The 22,187-nt window shown below is 40.4% G+C and overlaps 1 protein-coding gene across 1 annotated transcript; it reads right to left on the bottom strand.

Moving 5' to 3' along the window:
• Positions 1-19,793: 19,793 nt before the first annotated feature.
• Positions 19,794-21,125, bottom strand: LOC115396492 (uncharacterized). Its single transcript, XM_030102378.1, has 2 exons — positions 21,087-21,125; positions 19,794-20,699 (listed from the first exon to the last, which is right to left on the bottom strand). The coding sequence occupies exons 1-2, from the start codon at positions 21,123-21,125 to the stop codon at positions 19,794-19,796; spliced, it is 945 nt and encodes a 314-aa protein (XP_029958238.1).
• Positions 21,126-22,187: the final 1,062 nt, after the last annotated feature.

Here is a 22,187-nt window from a genome sequence, read left to right as displayed (position 1 = left end):
TTTGATTGAAAACATTTTTTTTTTTGATTGAAGTTACATCTTTGATTGAATAATAAAGAAACAAATGTCCTACCCATAATATGGCTCAATCCAAAAATAAGACTTCAATCAAAAAATGTATTTTCAACCAAAAAAAAAATTTCAAAGAAAAAACGTGTTTATATGCAGTTTTTTGGGGTATCAAATTTTTTTGGGGTTTGAACAAGTTTTTTCTTTGATTGAAAACATTTTTTTATTGAAAACATGTTTTGCCATTGGAGCAACTTTTTTTTGATTGAAAAATAAAGACACAAATTTAACTCCATACACAGATGGCAGAACCAAAAAGACAGAAAAAACCTTTGTCTGACGAGCAGAAAAAAGGAAACACGCGGGGGCGGAGGGGGAGGTGGGCGGGTGAGAGACGATGCAAACGTTTATGACAGTGAGCTTTCACAGGAGACCAGTAGGGGGAGCGCGACAGCAACAGTGGAATAGTTGTACTTTAAACTGCTAGGCACTGTGTCGAAAAATGCATGTTTAACGGTGAAAATTTGTTGCACTATAAAAGTTAGCAGCTTTTTAACAGTACAACTAAGAAACATGCCATAAATATGAACTTATTCAGTTGTCTTTTCTTTAGTCCACCATGAAATTTTCTCGCATTTTTTTGTACTGCATTCTAAAGAGTCCCTGTCAGGATTCTGTTCAGGCAGGCAGCAGGCAGTCTCAGGCTCCCTGGGCTAATCTGATTGCTGATTGCATTCACCTGAGGACTGCCACTCTGCCTGCCTAAATTAACGTCTCCCTACCACCTGATCCTTGTGGGATTGTTATCTTCTCCAGGCACCTTTGCTGCTGCCGAAGGATTCTCCTGCTCTGCCAAGTGCTTAGAAAGGAATTTTTTCATGCCTTGCTTTGCCTTGCCTCGTCTCGTCTTGTCTTGTCTCTTCAAGTCCTATGTCCTGCTCACTCCATCTGTAGTCCATGCTCAAGCCTCTGATCCCCAGACGGTCTCCAGCATGTAAGCCACTGTTGTGGAAAGTCTATCAAATAAATGCACCAACAATGAGTTCCGTGATTCTTTCATTCCAGCTGCAGCAAGAAGAGAGGTCTCAACTGTCACCAGTTCAGTGTGAACTCTGAGGTTTTGAGACACAGGCTGTTCTATCAAAACTGGCTGCGAGCTGGCTCCGCCTCCCATCCCTCATCGGGAAGGAGAGGGAGCAGGTGATTCCTATCACCTGATTGATGCCCCTGGCCAGCTGGGTGGAGAGAAGACCTGCTTCACAGCCTTCCTGCTTGGAGCAGGAGACAGACCAGGGGAGGACACAGCTCTCTGGGAATGATCAGAAAAGTTGTTCTTCCTTGGTTTTCACCTTGTGCAAAACAACTCTTCAACCTGGATGGACAGCCGGTAAGAGCTGCAGAACGGTGACTGTTTCAAGGAGAAATGTTTGCATGCAGAAGCGCCTGGGACTCTCCAGTTGCAAATGAGAACTTTAAGTTTAATGTTTCCTTTTCATTAATATTTAATTGAGATTAGGTGATAAAGTTTAAGTTAATGTGTTGTGAGGAAAAGCATTTGATTTATTTCTCTCTTTTTTTGTGTGTTTTCCTTAAGGTTTTTCACCTAATGAGAAGCCTAATAAGAAGCCTAAAGAAACAAAAAAACAGCTAAAGGTTTAGCTAAAATAAAATAAAATCAGATCCAAAGATTTGTGTACAATAAAAGAATTGGAAAAAGAAAACTTGGACTTCTTCTTATCTTTGAGTGGAATCCTGCAACATCCATACGAAGAGAACGCTCTTTTCAAGTCCAGAGCAGCACAAAAACTTAGGAGACTTGACACAGGCAATGAGGAGAAAGGAGTCTGCTTTGGCTGCCTTCGCATTGGGCATAGGAGCAAGGACTGCAAAAACCACATGACTTGTAGTACGTGCCACCAAACCCATTCCAGCATTCTCCACATCAAGCACAAGTTGGCAGAGAATGACGCAGATCCTGAAGAAGCATCAGTGGCCGGCACACAGATCTCTCTGCAAGCACGTGGTCATACAGGGGCCAGGATCAGCGACGGGATTCTGTCCATTCTGCCAGGGCATGTCAAGTCCAGCAAAGGAGATAAAAACATTCAAACATATGCAATCCTGGATTCAGGCAGTACAGCCACTTTCTGCTCTGAGAAGCTGATGATGATGCTCAATTTAAATGGAAAGAAAACTCAAATCAATCTACAGACAATGGGCTCAAAGACATCAGTTCCAAGTTACAAATTGACAGGTTTGGAGATTTCAAGTTTCAGTGGAAAGAAATTCTATAATTTACCAGAGGTATTCCCAGAAAAAGATGCCTGTAAACACAGACATCACCAAAAAGGAGGAATTGTCCAAGTGGCCATATTTGGATGGTATTGGCATTCCTCACATCCAAGCTGAGATGGGGTTGTTAATAGGTACTAACGCCTCCAGATTGCTTGAACCCTGGGAAGTGATTAATAGTCATGGGGATGGACCATATGCTATTAGGACCCTATTGGGGTGGGTTGTAAATGGCAACCTTTCAGGACGCAGTGATGAGCAATGCGACGGTTGCCATCCTGCTGCTATTGTCAATTGGGTCTCCACAAAAAGGCTGAAGGAGCTACAGAAAGACCAGTACAAAAATGACTTTATCGAATGTACAGAGGAAAAGAAGGACAACTGGGCGATGAAGCAGCTCAAGTACAAGAGAACTGTGATGCCCTTGGACCGAAAAATGGTCAGTATTAGGAAGATGAAGAAAGCTGAGGAGAAAGGATCTCAGCTTAACGGCGTTGTTGCGTCAAGAAAGAACAATGAAGATTCCAGTGAAGATGTGAGATCTACTGACTCAGATGTGCTTCATCACCGCTTGTTATTCATAGTACAGCGGTTAACCAAAACAATCCTTCAGTTTGTGATACAAGCATGAAAATTTGTACACAAAAAATTTTCAACATGGTGCCCATGGCAGCCATTTTTCAAAATGGCTGGCAGCAACAACAGTTTTCTTATGAGTAATGGATATGACATTTAAGACATATTTACCATTCATATTACTTGGTAAATGTCTTATGGATAATTGAAAAGTTGTCATGAATATTCAAGATGACTACCATTTTCAAGATGGCAGCCGTCACTTGTATGATTGTCTGATATCGGTGTCACATCAGTCATTTTTTAAGATGCAGAATTCAAATTCCCTTCAAATTTCCTTCTGGACTTGCCTACCAGATGCAGGCTAGTCCAGTTATGAATGCATCGCTTGCAAATGTAAGAAGTGCTGCGTTGGGCAGTGCAGGTGCAAAAAATAACAGTTACAGTGCACTGCCCTCTCTTTCTGTGAAGGTGAGTGTGAAGAGTCTTCCTTGTGATAGACCTAAAACTGGGTTCAAACCTCTATTCGCTTCTATTCTAGTGGCTTCTATTGCTTCACTTTGGTCGCGTTGGTCTGCGTTGGTAAAAGAACCATGTCCCGTTGGAATCAAGGCGAAACACCCAGAAAAAAGGCATTTCCAACTCCAAACACCAAAATCCTGTCTGTGTCTCCAGACATCATCAACGCTGATTGGCTGTCAGGACACCATGGGTGGAGTTCACGTCAATTGGCCACCCCTAACCCCTTTTGGATCGTTCGCGCTGCCCCCGTTCGTGCAGCGTTTGTCGTCTCTTCTTTGAAATCACTTTGAATGTAATGACATCATTTGAACTATCCAGGTTTAGACACAGCTTTACGTTTGGTGGCCTCACTTAAGACTCGTGAGCTAAAACATTTGTAATTCAAATTCGGCATTAAGAAGTAAAAAAAAAAAAAAAAAAAAACAATTAAAAAAATCCGCATCAAGAAAAATAGAGAAATGTTTAATTTGACAATGAGATCATCCGTATGTAACCAGCCTGAAGACTAGACTGCAACGCTGCGTGGTGAGAACACATGGCTGAGTGGTTGTAAGTCTCCACGAGCTGTCTTGCATTTCACATTGGAAACCACTTCTGTCTTCATGCTAGTGGCGCGAGTGGATCAGAGCCAAGCCATTGCCTCGTGGTCCCAGGACTGATCAAGCACTGTCATCCAGCTCATCTCATGTGCCACTTGAGTATCACATTTTTTTTCTTTCTTAATACAGAGCTCTATAGTATTTTTTGGGTACCCAAGCTTTATTTTCTTTGATGGACTTTTTTTTTTTTTTTTTTTTTTTTAAATGAGGAATAACCAAATCTGTGGATTTCTGAGATTTGAGAACAAAGGACAGGAACTGAAAGAGACAGTGCGGGAGAGTTTTATTTGTATTCCAATAACATTTTGCGCATCTGTTTGGAATGTGAAATTGGGTTTGATTGTTCATATTGGAGTTTAAAGAAAATTAAATTGTGTTTCTTTGTATATGGCTCCTGTTTAATTTGTTTATCTGATGTCAACGAAATGAAGGGAGATCTTGAGTTCATGAAGATACGTTCCAGTCCATAATTTTTTTTTTCTCATTTTATAGGACTTTGGCAGCATACTGCTGCCAGGACCCAGAATAAATTTCCGTCTGAGTACCGTATTGGCCCGAATATAAGACGACTCCGATTATAACACGACCCCTATTTTTCAAAGATCATTTTGTGAAAAAAAAAAAAAAAATGCTGAAGACAGTAAGGTCACTCATAAAACTAATTTTTATTATACAATTATTATAAACTCAAAAACTCTCAACTGAGATAACATTTCACGAGATATGAAATTAAAAAATATATTCTCTTTCTCAAAATAAGAAACAATAAGCCAATAAGCAACAAATAAGAAGGCTCAAGGGGTCAAAACTGCATAAATGATGTAAATAACTTTCCAGTGCCTTCAGCTGAATCAGGCTCTGGTGGTGGGCATTCCGTCTTTCCGTTTTTCAGAGACGTATTCACTCACCCTTCTATCAGTCTCTCTGAAGCGTCGCTCTTGGGACCACGGAAAGCTTTTCTCATAGCGTTAAAGCATCTGTAGGCGTTTTTTCTGTGCTCTCCAATAAGAACGAGGCGCTCTGCTCCACCATACCTCCTGGCGGCTTGTCAGTTGTTTGATGACTCTGCTGCGTTGATCACCATCAGTTTAAAGTTGGTATCATAACTTCGCCTGTTGTTTGCTCAGTTGTCCAGCGTTCGAGCCCCTTTGTTCCAGATGATCCGCCATTTTTCCTCAGATCATTTGATCTCATTTCATCGCTCCACTCGCTCTCTGGTCAGTGATACTTTGGCTCCATCTAGCGGTGCGGATGCGTATTGACCATCTACCGTAAGTCCGCGATTATAACACGACCCCACTGTTTTGAGGACGCAATTTCTGGAAAAAAAAACCATCGTCTTATATTCGGGCCAATACGGTAAATTTTAATCTGAGCAAACAGGGCACAGGGTGTAACATTAAAGGGATACTGGAGGATTCTTAGAACCAATCAGAATTGTATGGTTCCAACTCGTGATTGGGCAGTCATAATGTCAATCAATGTGGGATCGCTTGTGCGTGATGAGATATCATGTTGCCGCCTCTATGCGCGCTCTGGTTTCGAGCGGCGAATGTGCCATTGTTTAGGAAGTGACATGCAGCGGGAGCGACCATCGCAGAAGCAGAAGCCGCAGAAGCGGCTTGTTCCTCCCGCGAACACCTCCGAACAGGGGCAGGGTGGCCATCGGGAGGTTCGGGAGGTTTCCTGAACGGCCGGTGTGTTCCGGGCTGGTGGGGTCTATTCCGGGCCAGTAGCCACAAGCCTTTAAGAAAACAAAAGAAAAAAAAAAAACAACACCTATGGGTAGAAAGAATGACACTGTTAAAAAACACTAGCCTATCACTTCTCACCTGGACGCCAAGACGATTACTTCATTATATAAACATATGTGAAGGTCATTGTTTATGTTTATTTTATTGTTAATTTGAATATAGTCCACAATTTATTCTTGTTTCTGACTCTTCCTCAGTTCGTTGCATCTCTCACCACACTCTGCTATGCGGGAAGTGGTTATTTGAGCTACCGGGTCTGGAAAACCCAAGAAGAGGAGCACTAGTTCCACCACTTCATGCTCTGCTTTGACAATGTTCAAAATGTGAGGCGAAGGATGGACAGCAGCTGAGGAGAGGGGAAGACTTTACAGCCAGTCTGACTGATGCTCAGCTGAAGACAAAAGAGGATGTATTGTGCCATAAAGCAATTTGTTCAATGCCAAAAACAGAGAGAAAAAAGATATAAATTTGACTGTGCAGCCCATCTTTGTCAGTAAGATTGTAAGTTTGATTTTGTATGTTCAGCAAATATTTCTAAAAGAATCACAAAATGAAGGTACTTTTTTTTTTATTTTGCACTTTTCAAATAACCACCATAAAGCATTACAGAGAAAGGAAATAAAAATGTCCGATGAGAAGAGCACAGTGAAACATCCTATAGACAGTGAAGCTATTCAGAAATGAAAACCATACCAATGTTTACGTGATGTCTTCAAACCTCGATAGGCGTGTAATTAACATTGGCAGTGACAAGAACAGCATCTTTGTTTTTAACTGCTTTGGATTTGCAAAATGTATTTATTTACCGCTCACCTTTGATATGCAGCACACTTACAGGAATGAATATCTCATATTTATACAGCCAAAATAAATGTATGTTGTATAATCAGCAAGAGTTCTGTTTTCATACATTGTTGTTTCACAAGCATAGCTTTTTACATTGGGATGTCAATACAAAATGAACTGAACCTATCCTGTAGCAATCGTCTCCTCAAGGAATTATTTATTCATGAAAAAAAAGCATTGGAAAAGTAGACCATTCCCCAGTCAGCTCCCAGAGAAGTGATCCCTGCACTGTTGACGCGTCCATGCAGCCTCTTGAGCACTGCTCCTCGGTATTGAGGGAACATGTTGAAGGAATACTGTGAAAGAAAACCAAATTTTAATACACTCAATCTTCAGAATTCATTTTAATGAGTTTTAATGAGGAAGAATTGTCATTAATGACCCAAGTTGGTTGGCCTGCCACCAGGATGCGTCTGTGAGAGGTCACAACGTACAGTTGGAAGATGTAGCTGGTGGAGTACTTTCCAGAGATCTTCAAAGAAAAGTTGATTAAAAAAATGACATCTTCTTTACATGAGGATGAGGATGAGGATGAAGGCAGCAGTATGAACTACAAAATTATCCCCAAAACATAAGCAACCAATAGACATCCATGTTACCAATCAAATTATGTAAGCCGTAAAAAAAATATGTTAAGAATGGTGATGTAAAAAAAAAATCAACACATAGCTGTCTAACCTGAGTAATTGCTTCATGACCTCGTAACAACAGTTCCTGTGCCGGTCCGACTTCGAATCCAATAGTGGGCAACCAAGTGGTACCGTAACGTACCTGAATTCTACAAAAAGACAGCAGATATGTATATTGTAGGGAACGGCTAATGTTAGGGGAAGAAAATAGATATGTATAGGTGAGGAAGAATGGAGACTGACCCTGTAATAAAAGAACTTCGATTTTCCCAGACCCGAATTCCACTGATCCTTCCGTCTCCTTGTGTGTAGAAGACATCACCACTGTTACCTCCAACAGGAACAGAGACGGAGCTAAAATCATATGCTGAAAAAAAAAAGTAAAACAGAAGTCACTTCAAGAGCAACAGAAGCTGGATGTTGATTTTAAAACATAACTGATGCAGAGAGGATGAGTCCTTACGTGCTGCCAGGCAGCTGGTGCAGAGCACAGCAATGACCAGGAGGGAGAACATGGCTTGGCGTGACGGCAGGGAGAAACACTGCAAGGTGAAATGACAGCAAAGCAGAAAGATTATTTGTAGTAACATCTTCTGGTGCGAGACAAAAGGAGAGTTCAAATTATTCTCAAAATGAAGAATTGTTCAAACTTACCAGCAATCGTGATCCTGAGCAAAGACAGTCTGCATGCAGCAAAACAGTGGCTTTTATCCATATCCATCACCTCCCAACACACACCCACACACACACACCCTCCTACCACACACATGTGAATACACGAACACACCCATCTACCTGTCTGACAACACTCTGATTTTACACTCAGTCATCAACACTTACAAAAGATAAACTGCACAGTAAGATAGACTAATGTATCATATTTGTTTTTGTGTAACTCTTCATCAAACATCAGGATTTATCAGGATTTAATTACAGTTTTACCTTTTCAAATAATTTTGACTTTAAATATTTGTTGTTTATTAATTTTCTTGTTACTTTTTAACTCCTGTCTTGGTGTCTTTTTCTCTGGAGGTGATAAGGTTATTGTGAATAGAAGGACTTTTTGAGTAATATTGATGGAATCCATCCTGCAGTGTTTGGAAGCTTGTCTTGATCCACTTCAGTCTGGATGCATCCAGACAATTCAAAAGTTTTGTCGATTGTAGAGTTTTAGTAATGGATGACAAACTCTCATTTACAGGGATTTCGGAAGCTTTCTGATACTTTTGATTCTGGATGTTGATCATCAGTTCAAACATACAGGGGAATTACCAACCCTTTGTGCAGACTTCCACATATCAAATAAACAGTGGAGTTGGTTACAGTCAAGGTGAAATGTGAATTGGTGATCAAACTTCTATCCAGAAGAATTCATTACAAATCCTTCCCTTATTCTGGAAGGATCATTTCTACAAATATTGACAGAAGCACTTAGAAATCTTTTTTGTTTTGACCCTTGAACTTTTTTCTTGTTGTCCTTTGGTGCTGTGTTTCATGTATCCTACCAAAGGGATGAATAAAGTAATATCTGTCAAGGTAATAGCTAATGTCTGGATTACAGAATATAACGCTTCTCACTTGTGCACCAAGCCTAATTTTTATGAGCATCATTCTCAAGATGGTGTTAATAGTAAATGCTGACCTTTAACGTCTCTATCTAGTTCCCTTTTATTTTCCGTTTTCAACAATTTAATTTCTCCAGACACTCTTGGTCCTTTGGCCAAAATAACCTGGATGGTTCAGCGCAACACGACGGTTCACCTGTCAAAGCTCATATCTCTTCAATATACAGTACTTCACTCAGGTGTCAAAACTACAGTTCTTTCCCATAAATCGTGCCCTCAAAAGGCATCATCCCTGTGGCAGTGTGGCACTGCAAGTCAAAACATTGATATGTTTTGCCATTAAAGCAGAGGACTATTGAAATACAGTTTTTCTCAATTATTTACACACATTTTCTGAAAATATGCTTCATACTCTCAAACCTCAAACCAGAAATCCAAAATAATTGTAAAAGGAAACTTTACTTTCAAAACAATGTATTTTCTTTTCAAAATTATACTTTGTTTTTAAATGACACTCACAAACCATCAGAAGAACAGACATTTTTAAAAGCCAGTTAAAAACTAATGTGCTTGGTGTTGAACACTGATGAATGGGAAACAATTCTCTATTCATTATAACTGTTTAAGCCTATTTTTGTTCAGTGTTACACTTACTGCAGGCAGTACAGACGCAAGTGTTTTGTAAAATATTTGAGAATATTGTTTTAATACTCAGAGCAAAAATACATGATCAAATATATTTTATTTTTTCCACGAAAACAATTTACAATGTACATCACAACCAACACAAACGTGGCCACATAAAACAAAAGAATTTACTGTGTACAGTGACAATAAAAAATCAATAAATAAAAGAAGACTATGCTGCATCCTCTCCTCTATTTCAGTCTGGCCACAGCACCTCATCCACGTCTCAAGCAATGTTTCCACTGGCCTAGCAGTGGGGGAAATATCGCCTAGCAGGACAAATCCTGCCATGAAAAGCTTCAGCTGCTATATCCCCAAGTGTCTTCCATGGCTCGGAGAAGTGCTATATACATTTGTGGATTTCTGTCATACACCTTCCATCTCCATCCAGAAAAAAAAAAATCCTCAATGGGATTGAGGAAAGGAGAATACGGACAATGATTAACAACTAAAAAGTGTAGGTGGGCAGTGAACTAGTTCTGAACCAGAGCAGCCTGATGGACATCTACGGGGCCCCAAATGGCAACATTACATGAGATGGTCCAGGACGTCAGTCTGGTCTGGTGGAATGAGTGTGTTGTGTCGGCTGTCCAGGAGTGTGATCAGACGGACAGTGTTGTAGGGGCCAAGGGTAGTATATGGATGATGCTGTGGTGGCGAATCACAGTTTTGATGTTCCCTCCATGCTGGCCAGAGACTTCAACAATGTCATGCCGACCAATGAATCCAATGTCATCAATGCAGATGGACTGGTGCTCCACTGCAGCTAACTCGAGCTCAAGGACTCTTTGAAACACACCTGGCAATACCAAAAATAGACATGGAGTGGTCACTACTGTGAAGCACAAACATGATAACAATACTGAAATATATTGAGAGTATGCATCAACTGTGGGGCTGTATTGGATTCACTTGCACATAGTTAAACAGTTCTTTGACTCTTTCTGAATTGCATTCAAATGGCGCCCTGTTGACCTGCTTCATCCTTACATTACTTCTTACCTAACAGCAACCGAGATGACTTCCACAGCTGAGAATTAGTTGTTTGACTCGTTCGAAAGCTGGATGAACGATGAACTGGAATGGGAGCAGAAAAGTCACGGCCAAAATAAACAGATACCATCTCTATGTACAGGTGATACTCATAAAGGATAAATATGTTGTCCTCATTCCTCGCTTTTATAGATACCACATGACCCAGTTTCACACTCACAAATATGTAATTTCAAATTAGCACAATTTTCCAATTGTTGTTGGCACAACAATAGGAAAAAAATTCCCATAATGCAATCCCTAAAGTTCAGGGTTTCCTATATTTTTTGCAAGGGCAAATTTTCCATTATGGTCTGTCAAGGTCAACCATCAGCACGATAGGATAAGAAGATTTTTCTGAAGAGGACCAGCTTCAGTCCAGTTGTGAAAGTAAGTATTTTGTGTGAAAATAGACATGCTGGTACTGTATTTTGTTGTGCTTTACCAAATGCACTTGAGTAAGCTGGCTACTTCTTCAGTTAAGCTAACAATGCTAATCCCTGTACCTCGCCTGCCTCTTAGAAAGTTACCATTGTGTTCCCTCAAGACTTATTTTCTAATTGCATTTAATTGAGTGGGAACATTTTTATCTTGCCCCCCCCCCTTTTTTTTTTTTTGTCCGTCAGCGGTAGTCCTTAGCAATGGGCTCATTGCACAACTCAACCACTTCCTGAACTTCAGGAGCTCCTTTGCTTCCTGCCTTTCATGATAGGACGAGCTGATTAATGCAGGTGTGTCTGACTGTTACTGTCGTGGTTATAGAAATCGGGAACACATATTCACATATTGCCAGCATGCGCCAGAAAATAGCAAAAAATATTGCAATAATAGGAAAATGTAGATATATACTAGATCAAAAAACCCTTGTTATGTTGTATGGTTCATTAATTCTGCCTTACATGAGTTATTGTTCTGAGATCTGGGGAAATGCCTATGTTAGCCACTTATCACCTCTTATTAGATTACAAAAAAAGGCCATAAGGGTTGTACACAACGTTGACTTTAGGGAACATACTAACACACTGTTTCAAATATCCCAAATTCTAAAACTTAATGAGATTATAAAGCTGAAAACCCTACTAATTATTTATAAGGCCATTTATAGCAAACTTCCTGGAAACATCCAAAACAGGTTCTCAGAAAGAGAAGGTGGATCCAATTTTTGGTGGAAACATAACCTTAAAGTCCAGTGTATGCGTACAACCCTGAAGAGCCAATGTATGACCAGAAAAGGCGTGCACTTGTGAAATGAATTAGACAACACCTTAAAAACATCTAGTAGTGAATCACAATTAAAAAAAAACTATAAAAAATATATGCACTTAAAGAATATGCTAAAGAGCAATGAGTGAACTAATCCCCAAAATAAGTAAATGGATCCATGGACAGACACTGATGCACTACAGTGTGTACGTGGCTGGGATGGAAATTGTGGGTTCTGGTTCTATGGGTAGGTTCATGTGCATGTAAAACGTAAATATATTTTCAGTTGCAGTTCTCACGTAAGTCTTAGTACACGTAGCTGCACTATGAGACTGGAATGACTGTAATGTCCGGGGTAGGCATATATAAGCAATAGCTTCAGCCTGCTCCTTTTGAGTTATTTGACTTATTTTCTTGTTTTCTACTTGTTGCATCTTACTTGTTTTAGATTGTACGAGTTGGTTTAACCAAATGTTCAAATGCTCAAATAAACCTAAACAAACAAACCATTTAGGATTATGTGTTTATTGACATGCAGGTAGTTAAATAATGATCGTGCAGTCAAAAAGCTTTTGCTAGCTATTTGAATGACTTATTGAGCAAATCAACATGTTGTGATTGGCAAAACGAAGAATTAATAGTAGGATCCATTAACAGAACAGCATAAATGTAATTGGGACAATAATGAAATGACGCTTAGGACAATGACATTGCAAATCGTTGACACAATTCAAAACTTTTACTGCAGAACGCTGCCTTAAAATTTTAGGTTGTCTCAAATATTCTTTTTTTTACAGTCTATCAACCAGGGGCCTGAAGCTGCCAGCGCACTCTCGTTATCATTTAAGTCTTCCACCAGGAGATTGATATCTCCATCTGGGGGTGTTTGCACATGATTTGGGGTCTTTTTGGCAGGGCGAGGGTCACCTCAGAGGAACCAATCCACCCTGCCTTGATTCTTGCAGGCTATTCGGAAACCGGCCTCCATCATCCTTGAAGGTGTGTATGGCAGCTATATGTCAGCAAGGAATGATAGAGTCAAACCTTTTGTTTGTCCTCTCAAACCCTGACGACTAGTTTGTTGTTGTTTGTAGCTGTTTGTCTGAGGTGATCAAGTACAAATTCCTCCCTGAGAAGTAGTTGTTTGACTCGTTCAAAAGCTGGATGAACAAATACTGGAATGAGAGCAGAGGAGTCACAGCCAAAATAAACATACCATTATTCTTTATAGGTAGGAAGTGTACAATTAGCCTCATATCTTTCTTTAATTAAAAGTGACCGAGTTTCACATAAAGAAACCATGTATACCACAATATAAAAACAACAGCCTGTGTTTGTTGTTTTGTCATCAGCAGTGTTCCATCTGATTATCTTTGATTGTTGAAGAAGCTTGGTTGAATAACAACTGAAACTTTGTATTTAAATGCAGTCAGATTTAAGTGCTTAATATTATTAAACTCTTATCCACAACCAAAAATTTTAAGATGTTGATTTCAGTTCAGTGCATTGATGGAAATTCAATTTTTTTGGTTAATTTTGTCATCACAGGGTTTTGTAATGTGAAACACTATCATATTATCCAAAGTAGTTGTGAAAAGTTGAATCTTTGCTAAATATGAAACAGGACCTGCAGGTACAGCAGTTTATACATAACACTTTACTGTAAGTGATTTGATAACATCTGGTTTTCTCTCAGTGTATTTGATGCCATACACTTCCTCCTTCAGCGCTGAGTTTCCGGAAAATATCACTTTTTTCTGTGAAACATACAGTATGTTACACACTCGCCATTTATTTGAATCATGCTCAGATTGAGTAAAATAAGTAATCAATTTAATTTTGGTTTCACTTAATTTCCATTGTTCATATTACATATTTTATTTTCTTTGTCTATATACCGTATAGAGATGCTCACGTCTTTAAATCTGTTTTTAGAACATGATGAAGTACACCTCCACATAATTCTTTATTATGGTGATTTTCCTTTCCTTATGATGCCAAAAAATTTATATCTGTGTTTTTTTTTTGTTTTTTTTTAAATAAACTAATGTTCTCAGTCATTTAATTGGTGTTTTGCAGGCATTGTTCAGGGCCTCTGACAATGTCGATATCCCTGTTAGGTTTCTCAAGTGGAACCAGTCTTGAAAATGTTGAAGGATTATTATGGCTGCAGGTGTAATCATGTATTGATCAAACTGACACTCGTGTTGTTGAGTAACATCGCAGTCTGTGCTGTTTTGGTTGTCATTCTTTATTTATCTTATTTATGTCATTATTGTGTATATCATCTATCAATAACCAACGATTTCTATCTTCATGTTCAAAAGGTCAGGAACATACAAACAGTTCGATGATAAAAATTTTTTTAATGCTTCCTATATCTCATTTGTCCACTAGATGCCGCCATTGAGCTTCCACAGACAACAAAGCCTGCATGCATGGCTTCATTTGCACATGACTCTGGCTGTAATTACATTAGACAGCAAGTTTATCCTGCAGGTTGTCAGTGATCAAAGAATACACCTTTCTTCGTTTTCCAATTAAGATGTGCAGCAAATTTTCTCCTGCAGGAGATGTCCCACCAGTTTTAGATCTACCTAAGTCATAAACGCAAAAGTTCACCGGTTGAAAGTGAACAAGGACAAGTGACGTGGTGAAACTGTGATGTCTGAAACTATAGGTCTCAGGCAGTGACCCACTTTTATATCCTCCGTCACAGCTGTACATTCTTGATTTTTTTTGTCTGTCTTCTAAGGAGTTAAACTAAATCACACTGTCTCCTAAAATAAATCGAAAAATGCATGACAGCAACAAAAACGAGAGAGAGAATGGCCAACTTCTTATTATCATCATCTTCATAAAGCGGCACTAAAGCAAGAGTCCCTGACGCAAGTGTTCATCCATCCATCCATCCATCGGACCCAGTTGATTATGGTGATGTCCTGAGCAGGTTGCCATTTCATGAAGTCAAACATGTACAAACATTTCGATCTGCCTCTGCAACACCTCCCACTGCAGACATTCCTGTCCACATGTTTAAGGTATTTGGGGTGCAAGACGGAGCATCTCATCACTCACTCGTCTCTCGGAGACAGGACTTATCGGAGGGAAAGAGCTCACAGATTGAACACATCTCAGAAACTTCCCTATTCCCTCCCAAGGCAACCCTTCACTCCTATGGTGCATCAATAACTTTTATTAATGAATTAATTAATATTTGATTGCAGCAAACTTCATTTGAGAACAATAATAGCAACATTACTTCCAGCATCACAGTCCCTCAAATATAGTTCAAGTAATCACATTACAAAACCTGTTGATACAACCTGAATGATCAGCTCAGTTATGAAATGGAGTCTCTCCTACTCTGCAAAGTGGCTTTAATCTTGGGAAGTGTTTGGTGAGAAGGGAGAATAGGTTTCATGGCAGCGTCTAAAGGCCTGCAGTGTTTCCTTTTATTCTTTCAGGCTTGTAAGGAAACCCTTTTGCTGTCCAGATTTTTTCCTTTTTAAAGTACTCAACAGAAACCAACAAGCTACGTTAAGAAAAATGCAAATGGTCACATTTGAAAGCCTAAAATCTTTCAGTCGTGAGTCGATTAAGAACAGTAAATGAAGAGCATCTTTGATGTTCAGTCTGCTTCAAAAGATGAAGTTCTGTGGCCCAATTGTGGCCTTACAAGTCGTAGGTCTGGTTGATGTTCTATAGCAGACATTGGATATCCATATATTTGCACTGACTTGTCATTTCACTGGCTCTCTACCACACGCTTAATAAAAGATACTACAGTCAGAAAGGCAATCAAAGTGAAGTGTATGGTCAGGGGCCCCCTGACCCAACAATGTACCTTTTGTTAGTTTTATTTAGTTTGACTAACAAAAGATACCTTGTCCTGTCAGGGCAAGGTTCCTTTTGTTAGTTTGATTTCCTGTTAAATTGACATAATCAGATACCAATAAACGGGTCATTTTCTCATTTTTTCGTTTTTGGGCAAAAACGAAAAAAACGAGAATTCAACTCGTTTTTTCATTTTTCCGTTCTGACTGACAAAACGGATTTTCCACTCGTTATTTCCTTTATGGCAGGTGGGCGGGGCTTACGCCGCTCTCGTCAAAGTAAAAGTGTCCTTAACACAGTGGTAAATGTCTGACTGCTGCTCCAGCCTCCTGTCAGGACTGTAAATATCTCATAACAGTTATATTATTAATACGCACACATGATTACTCTGTGCTTTGCTGCTCTTTGGTCCTGATTGTTAGACGATAAACTGCATTTTTTTCGACTCAAGACTTCATGAAAGCAGTTACAAAACTTGACCAGCAGGGGTCGCCCTGTATTGATCTCCTCATCACTTGGAATTGATACCCTTAAAGGTGCATTAAGGAGTTTTACAACTTTAAAAATACTTATTTTCCACCATAAATATGTTACACATTTTTAATGATGTGTACCCTGACATATTCATTGCAAGTACCTCTAACAGCGCTAAATTGTCACTTGAAAGTTGCAGTGCCGGTCCGGTGTAGGTACCAGATGTGTCCGGGCTGCCAAATCTGTCCGGGGCTCGCGCCTGCCGATGACGTCACCGCTTCCTACGGCAAGTCCCCGTGGACAAACAACATACAGATCGCTAGACAGATCGCTCGATATTTGAAATGGAGATTTTTTTTTTAAAGTTTAATATATTTAGGGAGTGACACATCACGAGATTTTTTTTTCTTATTTTTTATTCGTAATACAGTAGTTCTTGCACTTTTTAAATGAAGAGACTGCCTTTGTAGGCAAAACCAGTGGTTTAATTATAAAATACCAAAGAGATATTTGTGATGAAAATGATAATGGTTAATATAATTCAAACAGTGACACATCTATACATAACATCTGTTAAATTAATTGAATTATTTCATTTATAACCTATTGAGTAATAATATATATATTTTTTACCATCTCTTAATTAAGAGATTTGTAACACTTAAGGTATTTGAGACACTGTAAAAAACGTGGTACATCGTTTGAAGCTTCAATATCAATTGAATTTAAATATGTCCACAGTACTGTCAAGTCACTGAGAATGATACAAACAAATCAACTAAGGATGTACAATAGTCCAGTGTTACTTACGTGTCAGCATGCTTTTACTGGCAGTTTCCTTAGTCATACATAAAACTACCACTGAATTTGTTGTTTGACCTGCTGTCTTCCATATGGCCAGCACAGATCTTTACAGCATTCAGTGACTTATGGTAGCTGCAAATTAAAGTCAGTTCTTTTGCAAGTCAAAGCAAGATAAGTTTATTTATATAGCATATTTCTGGTTTTGTTTTAATACCATTCTTTTATTTCAAACGTGCACCTTTTTAATTAAAATATCTCATCAAAAACAATGTCACAGTGCAAAGGACAAACCATATTGACATTTCAATTTTAAAAAAATCTGTAGAAAAAAGCAAGAATTAATAACAAAAAATCTTCATAACAGGACTCAGAGAGAAAAAAAACCACAAGCCAGATGGAACGGTTATTTTTTACACAAACTAATGGATGGACGGTTGATAAACCCTTAATAACATAAACTTCGTAAAAGAATGTAACAGCTTGAGAATATGACACAGCCGATCCATCAGACACTGACAACAGTGTGAACAACAGGGTTAGGTCAGTAAGTTTCATAATTTAATGACTGATAACATTTCAGTCCAACCACATCAAACCTGGATTGGTGAAAATATCAATACAATTTTGGATATTAGGAAATAACAATATTGTTCAAAAGTTAACCCCTCAATGTAATTGAAAGTAGTCAGGCAGACAGTGGGAGTTAGCTTCTGTTTTCAGTCCATTCTGTACCTGTGTTCAACAGAAAATGATGCAAGTTAAAGTGCATGTTTACGTAAGGCACCTTAGATTACACCATGGAAGCCTCTGCATATTCACCAGGACTCAAGACAGCACCAACATCTCCCTGCACAAACTGTTCACATAGTGCACATAGTCATTTCCATACTTTTTCTCCACTGTAAATTTATGTTCAAGACAGCAATACTGCAACAAAGTTATCCTGCTTTGTCACAGGCTTTAAGGGTCACATCATTTCCAATCCTCTTTACAAAATTCTATGGATTTCTCACAAGTTTTCATATATGTATTAGTTGCTGGATCAATCTTGTACTGAATTTTAAGGCTATTGAGACCTAAATATTAATGTTGTGTACACTACACCAGCACAATAAAGTATAAATCTTACCTTAAAGCACAGCCTGACGCTCACCATAGTGGGCAATGGCTGTGCTTTGACAGCTGAGTTTTCATTTTTCCCAGCTATCTAAAAAAACAGATATTGACTTAAGTGTAGAATAACTATAATACTCATTTGGCATACCTGTGTCAACTGCAATGAAAGCAGGGCTGCTACAACATATTGTTTTTCTGTTCATCTTTTTTTCCCAGCACAATTTCGCATTGACAAAGGCAAAAAATAATTTTAAAGAGCTGCAAACTTCACAATTATATTACACATTTCATACACAAAGCATTTGTGCTACATACAGAAAACAAAAAACAAAAAAACAAAAAAACTAAAACGTTTTTTCCCACAGTGGTAATGACGGTGGTGACAGGTGGTGGTTTTCACATTTCCCACCCAAATCTCCTATAAAACGCTTTCTCGTTCTTCTGCACGTTCTCCTTCTTGTTCTCCATGTCGTTCGCTATCGTCTCGCTCTTCACCGGTATCAAAACAAACAGGTGCGTTCGACATGAGAAAGCCAAAGGCAGACCTTTAAGACTGTTGAGCCGCCAAGGCCAGATTTGGCCCGGCGTCACTGATACGTAGGACCTACGTAGGGCATCGAAAACTCGCGAGACCCATACGAGATCGGTCACAGAGGTAGCCGGGTGAGCTGCTCGAGAGCAACTCACCGCGGCTACCTGGCCCACCTCTCTGTTTCATACAGGCAGGGGATTGGACCCGAGCCCACTCGTCATCAGTTTCATGACAACACGCTTTATTTGCATAAATAAACACCCAGTCCCGGCTCCAGCCCAGTGTAGAGGGGGGGGGGGGGGCAAAGGTGGCAAAAAAGTAACGGAGCAACACAAAGACAGAATCCACAGATCAGAGGCCTGTTCTACTGTGTCCAACAACATATGATCATTAATCACATTGCTAAAAAGCACAAATAGCAATAAAACAAATGATAAAATAACCAGCTGTCACCTTTAGTAGAGCTGGAGTCTCCACTTTTTTTTTGGGGGGGGAATTTTGAATAGCATAACACTTCATATTGATATGACCAAGCCAGTGGAGTTTGCTGCTGTTTTTTAAGCACAAAATAGACTGAAAACTTTATTTATTAATTTTTTGGACTGAGGGGGCGAAGCAGTCTGCCCCCCTTGACGCCTGGTCGCACTTGCAGCAGCAGGCACGCTTCACATGACAGAAGCCAAAACGTAACTTAAAATTATTTTGTTTTTTTAAATTTTATTCATTTCAGTTAACTGAATATGAATTAACACAATGTGACACACAAAAGAAATGATGAATTCTTTTGTTTTTAATAAGAAAAACAAAATTACCCCTCTGACAGCCAGGGGGGCAAGGAGGCACAGGCGGGGGGGCATTGCCACCCCGGACGACGGGCCTGTAAACACCCCCCACAGTGGAGTCATGAGAAACACCAACATGGAGAACTTTAGGTTAAGAAGTTAACCCCGGTTCTCTGAAACATGAGTGAGGTATCTCACTATGGGACACGCCCCCAGCGCTGTTCCCCAGAAGCAATATTACACTACGCCAGTCCTGACTGGCAGACTGACGTGACGTCGGCTCCGCAGGGAGGGGCCTCCCCCTGCTATAAGAGCCCCACGTCGACTTCATCTCCTCAGTCATTGTAAGCACACCTCTTCCTCGCTCCAGGCAAGGAGGGTGGTCTACCTCACTCATGTTTCAGAGAACCGGGGTTAACTTCTTAACCTAAAGTTCTCTTTCAACATTCGTTTCGGTATCTCACTATGGGATATAGAGACTCCTGTATTGCCAGACAAGCTTACCTCGAAGACCAGGCGCATATGTCCAGCCGGTCAGGCAGACACATTGGGTACAGAACCCACGCCTAACACAGCATGAGACACTGATGGCGCAGTAACATCCAGGTTATAGAATCTGGTGAAAGTGTGAGGCGATGCCCAACTGGCAGCCGCACAGATCTCTTCCACAGAAACCCCCCGGAAAAGCGCCCAAGACGCGGCCACACCACGCGTGGAATGTGCGCGCAGCCCCGCAGGAGGTTGCAACCCCCTGCTGTTATAAGCTATGCTAATAGCGTCCACGATCCAGTGAGATAAACGCTGCTTAGTGAGCGGTTCTCCCAGATGTGATGCGGCCCATGACACAAACAGCTGCTCGGACTTCCTGAGTCCGGCTGTCCTGTCAACATACGCCCTCAGCGCGCGCACAGGGCAGAGCGCGTTAAGCGCCTCGTGCTCCTGCGTCGCGAAAGGAGGGGGATAAAACGGCGCCAACTCGATAGGGCGATACGAAGTTGCCTGGTTAAAAACCTTAGGCACAAATGCGGGGTTAGGTTTCAATAAAACCTTATGTCCCCCCATGAAAAACTGCATGCAGGCCGGGTTCACCGATAACGCATGGATATCACTCACGCGTTTCGCAGACGCTAGCGCGAGTAATAAAGCCGTTTTCAGGGAGAGCATCCGCAGGTCCACCTGCTGAAGTGGCTCAAAAGGTGTGCGTGACACAGCTTCGAGCACCAAGGATAAATTCCAGGGCGCAGTCAAGCTCCTGGATACCGGGCGAAGCCGCCGCGCTGCCTTCATGAACTGACAGATAAGAGGATGCTGGCCAGCCGTCTTATCCCCAAAACCGACGTGACAAGCCGATATAGCGGCGAAATACACTTTGACGGTGGAGAAAGCCAGACCGTTATCCAGCAGCTCCTGCAGAAATGTCAGGATAGCAGGGACGGGGCTCTGAAAAGCCACCAGACCTGCCCTTACGCACCATTTTTCAAAAGCCTGCCATTTTCCCTCATACGCACTTTTACTGCCATAATTTTTGTTTGCTATCTGTTTGATTTATTTTGAAAATCAGGTCTGGTAGGAACCTTTGTTTCCAGGCTGTGTTCCGTCGGTGTGTTTTTTGAAGATGCACGCCCATACGCCGAGCATCGTGCACAAGGCCGGCTCATTTGATAAAAGTATATTTTTTTGTGAGAGACTTCATTTCTACTTTTAAGTTTATGGTCAATCAGCGAGTTCGACGGTGGTTTATCTTTGGTGTAATAAAAGTCATCCAAACCCATCAGTGCTACGGACTCCTTAAGAAAAGAGAAGTAGAAGTGACAGTCGAACTCGGACCTGCACCTTCCCGGCCTCCTGGTGGCGAAATCGCGTCATAGCAACAAGTAAGCTGCTGCAAAGTTGATGGACACACGTTCAGCTGTTGCTTCCTCATTAAGACGTCCAAAGGTCAGACATTAAAGTATATGTTTGGAAAGGTGACACAAGGAGGGAAAAACAATAAGGAACTGTGTGAAGCTTGAAAACAACAGCAGAACAAAGTCACAAGAAGGGAATGGATGCAACCAAGCTCACAAGTATTTTCTCAAGTCAAGCTAAAAAGTAAAAAAGACTTTCAAAAAGTACAAAGGGTTTCAAAAAATAAATAAAAAAGGAAACAATGTCAGTAAGCAATGAAACAGGAGATGAAGCAGCCGGAGCAGATGAGGCTGAAGAGGCACGGCAAGTGGATGAAGCCTGTTTAGAGCAAACAGTGCAAGTCGAGGTGCGTAAAAGTGAAAGGTTTCGCATGCTCTCAGAAAAAGGGAAAGAGTTTCACAAAGACAAGTTACAAGGGCTGCATCGACACTTTGATGGCATTTATGACAGATGGAAAGCGTTAATTAAAGTTGCCAAGAAATCTGTGATCAAAGGAGATCCAGTGGACATTATTGAAGGACATGTGAAGACTGTACAAAGAGAAGTAACTGAGCTGAATGGCGTTTATGATGAATACAGAGCAATAGATGGTCCACCTCATGACATGCGTTCCAAGTTAGACAAGTGCACATCAGTGACTAACTTAATTGCGCAGAATGCAAAATCTCACATTGAAGGAGAGAATCCAGATCAGATTGTATGGCCTGATGCTAGCTCTATATTTACATCCTCTAGCTCGGTTAGTGTTTCAAATGTCTCCTCTGCCAAAAGACAAGAAGCTGCTGCGGAGTATGAAGCGACAAGGGCAGTACTTCAGATAATGACTGAACAGGAGAAACATAAAGAAAGAGTGCAAATGCTCGAAGAAGAAGAAAAACGTATAACTGCTGAACAAGAAGCAGCTGCAAAGTCACAACGCCTTCTAGAGGAGAAAGAGGAAATGGAGCGTAAGTTGAAAAGGCAACAAGACAAAGCAGCTCTGCTAAAGAAACAACAAGAGGAAAGTGCTGCAAGAAGAAA

This window comes from Salarias fasciatus, chromosome 11 (genome assembly GCF_902148845.1).
Source record: "Salarias fasciatus chromosome 11, fSalaFa1.1, whole genome shotgun sequence".
Lineage (NCBI taxonomy): Eukaryota > Metazoa > Chordata > Actinopteri > Blenniiformes > Blenniidae > Salarias > Salarias fasciatus.
This window is presented reverse-complemented; position numbering and strand designations above follow the sequence as displayed.

Coding starts and splice junctions, on each gene's coding strand:
- LOC115396492 (XM_030102378.1), bottom strand. CDS start 21,125: ATGACGCGATTTCGCCACCAGGAGGCCGGGAAGGTGCAG. Junction 20,700..21,086: donor AGGAGGCCGGGAAGGTGCAG/GTCCGAGTTCGA, acceptor GTGGCTTTTCAG/AGCCCCGTCCCTGCTATCCT.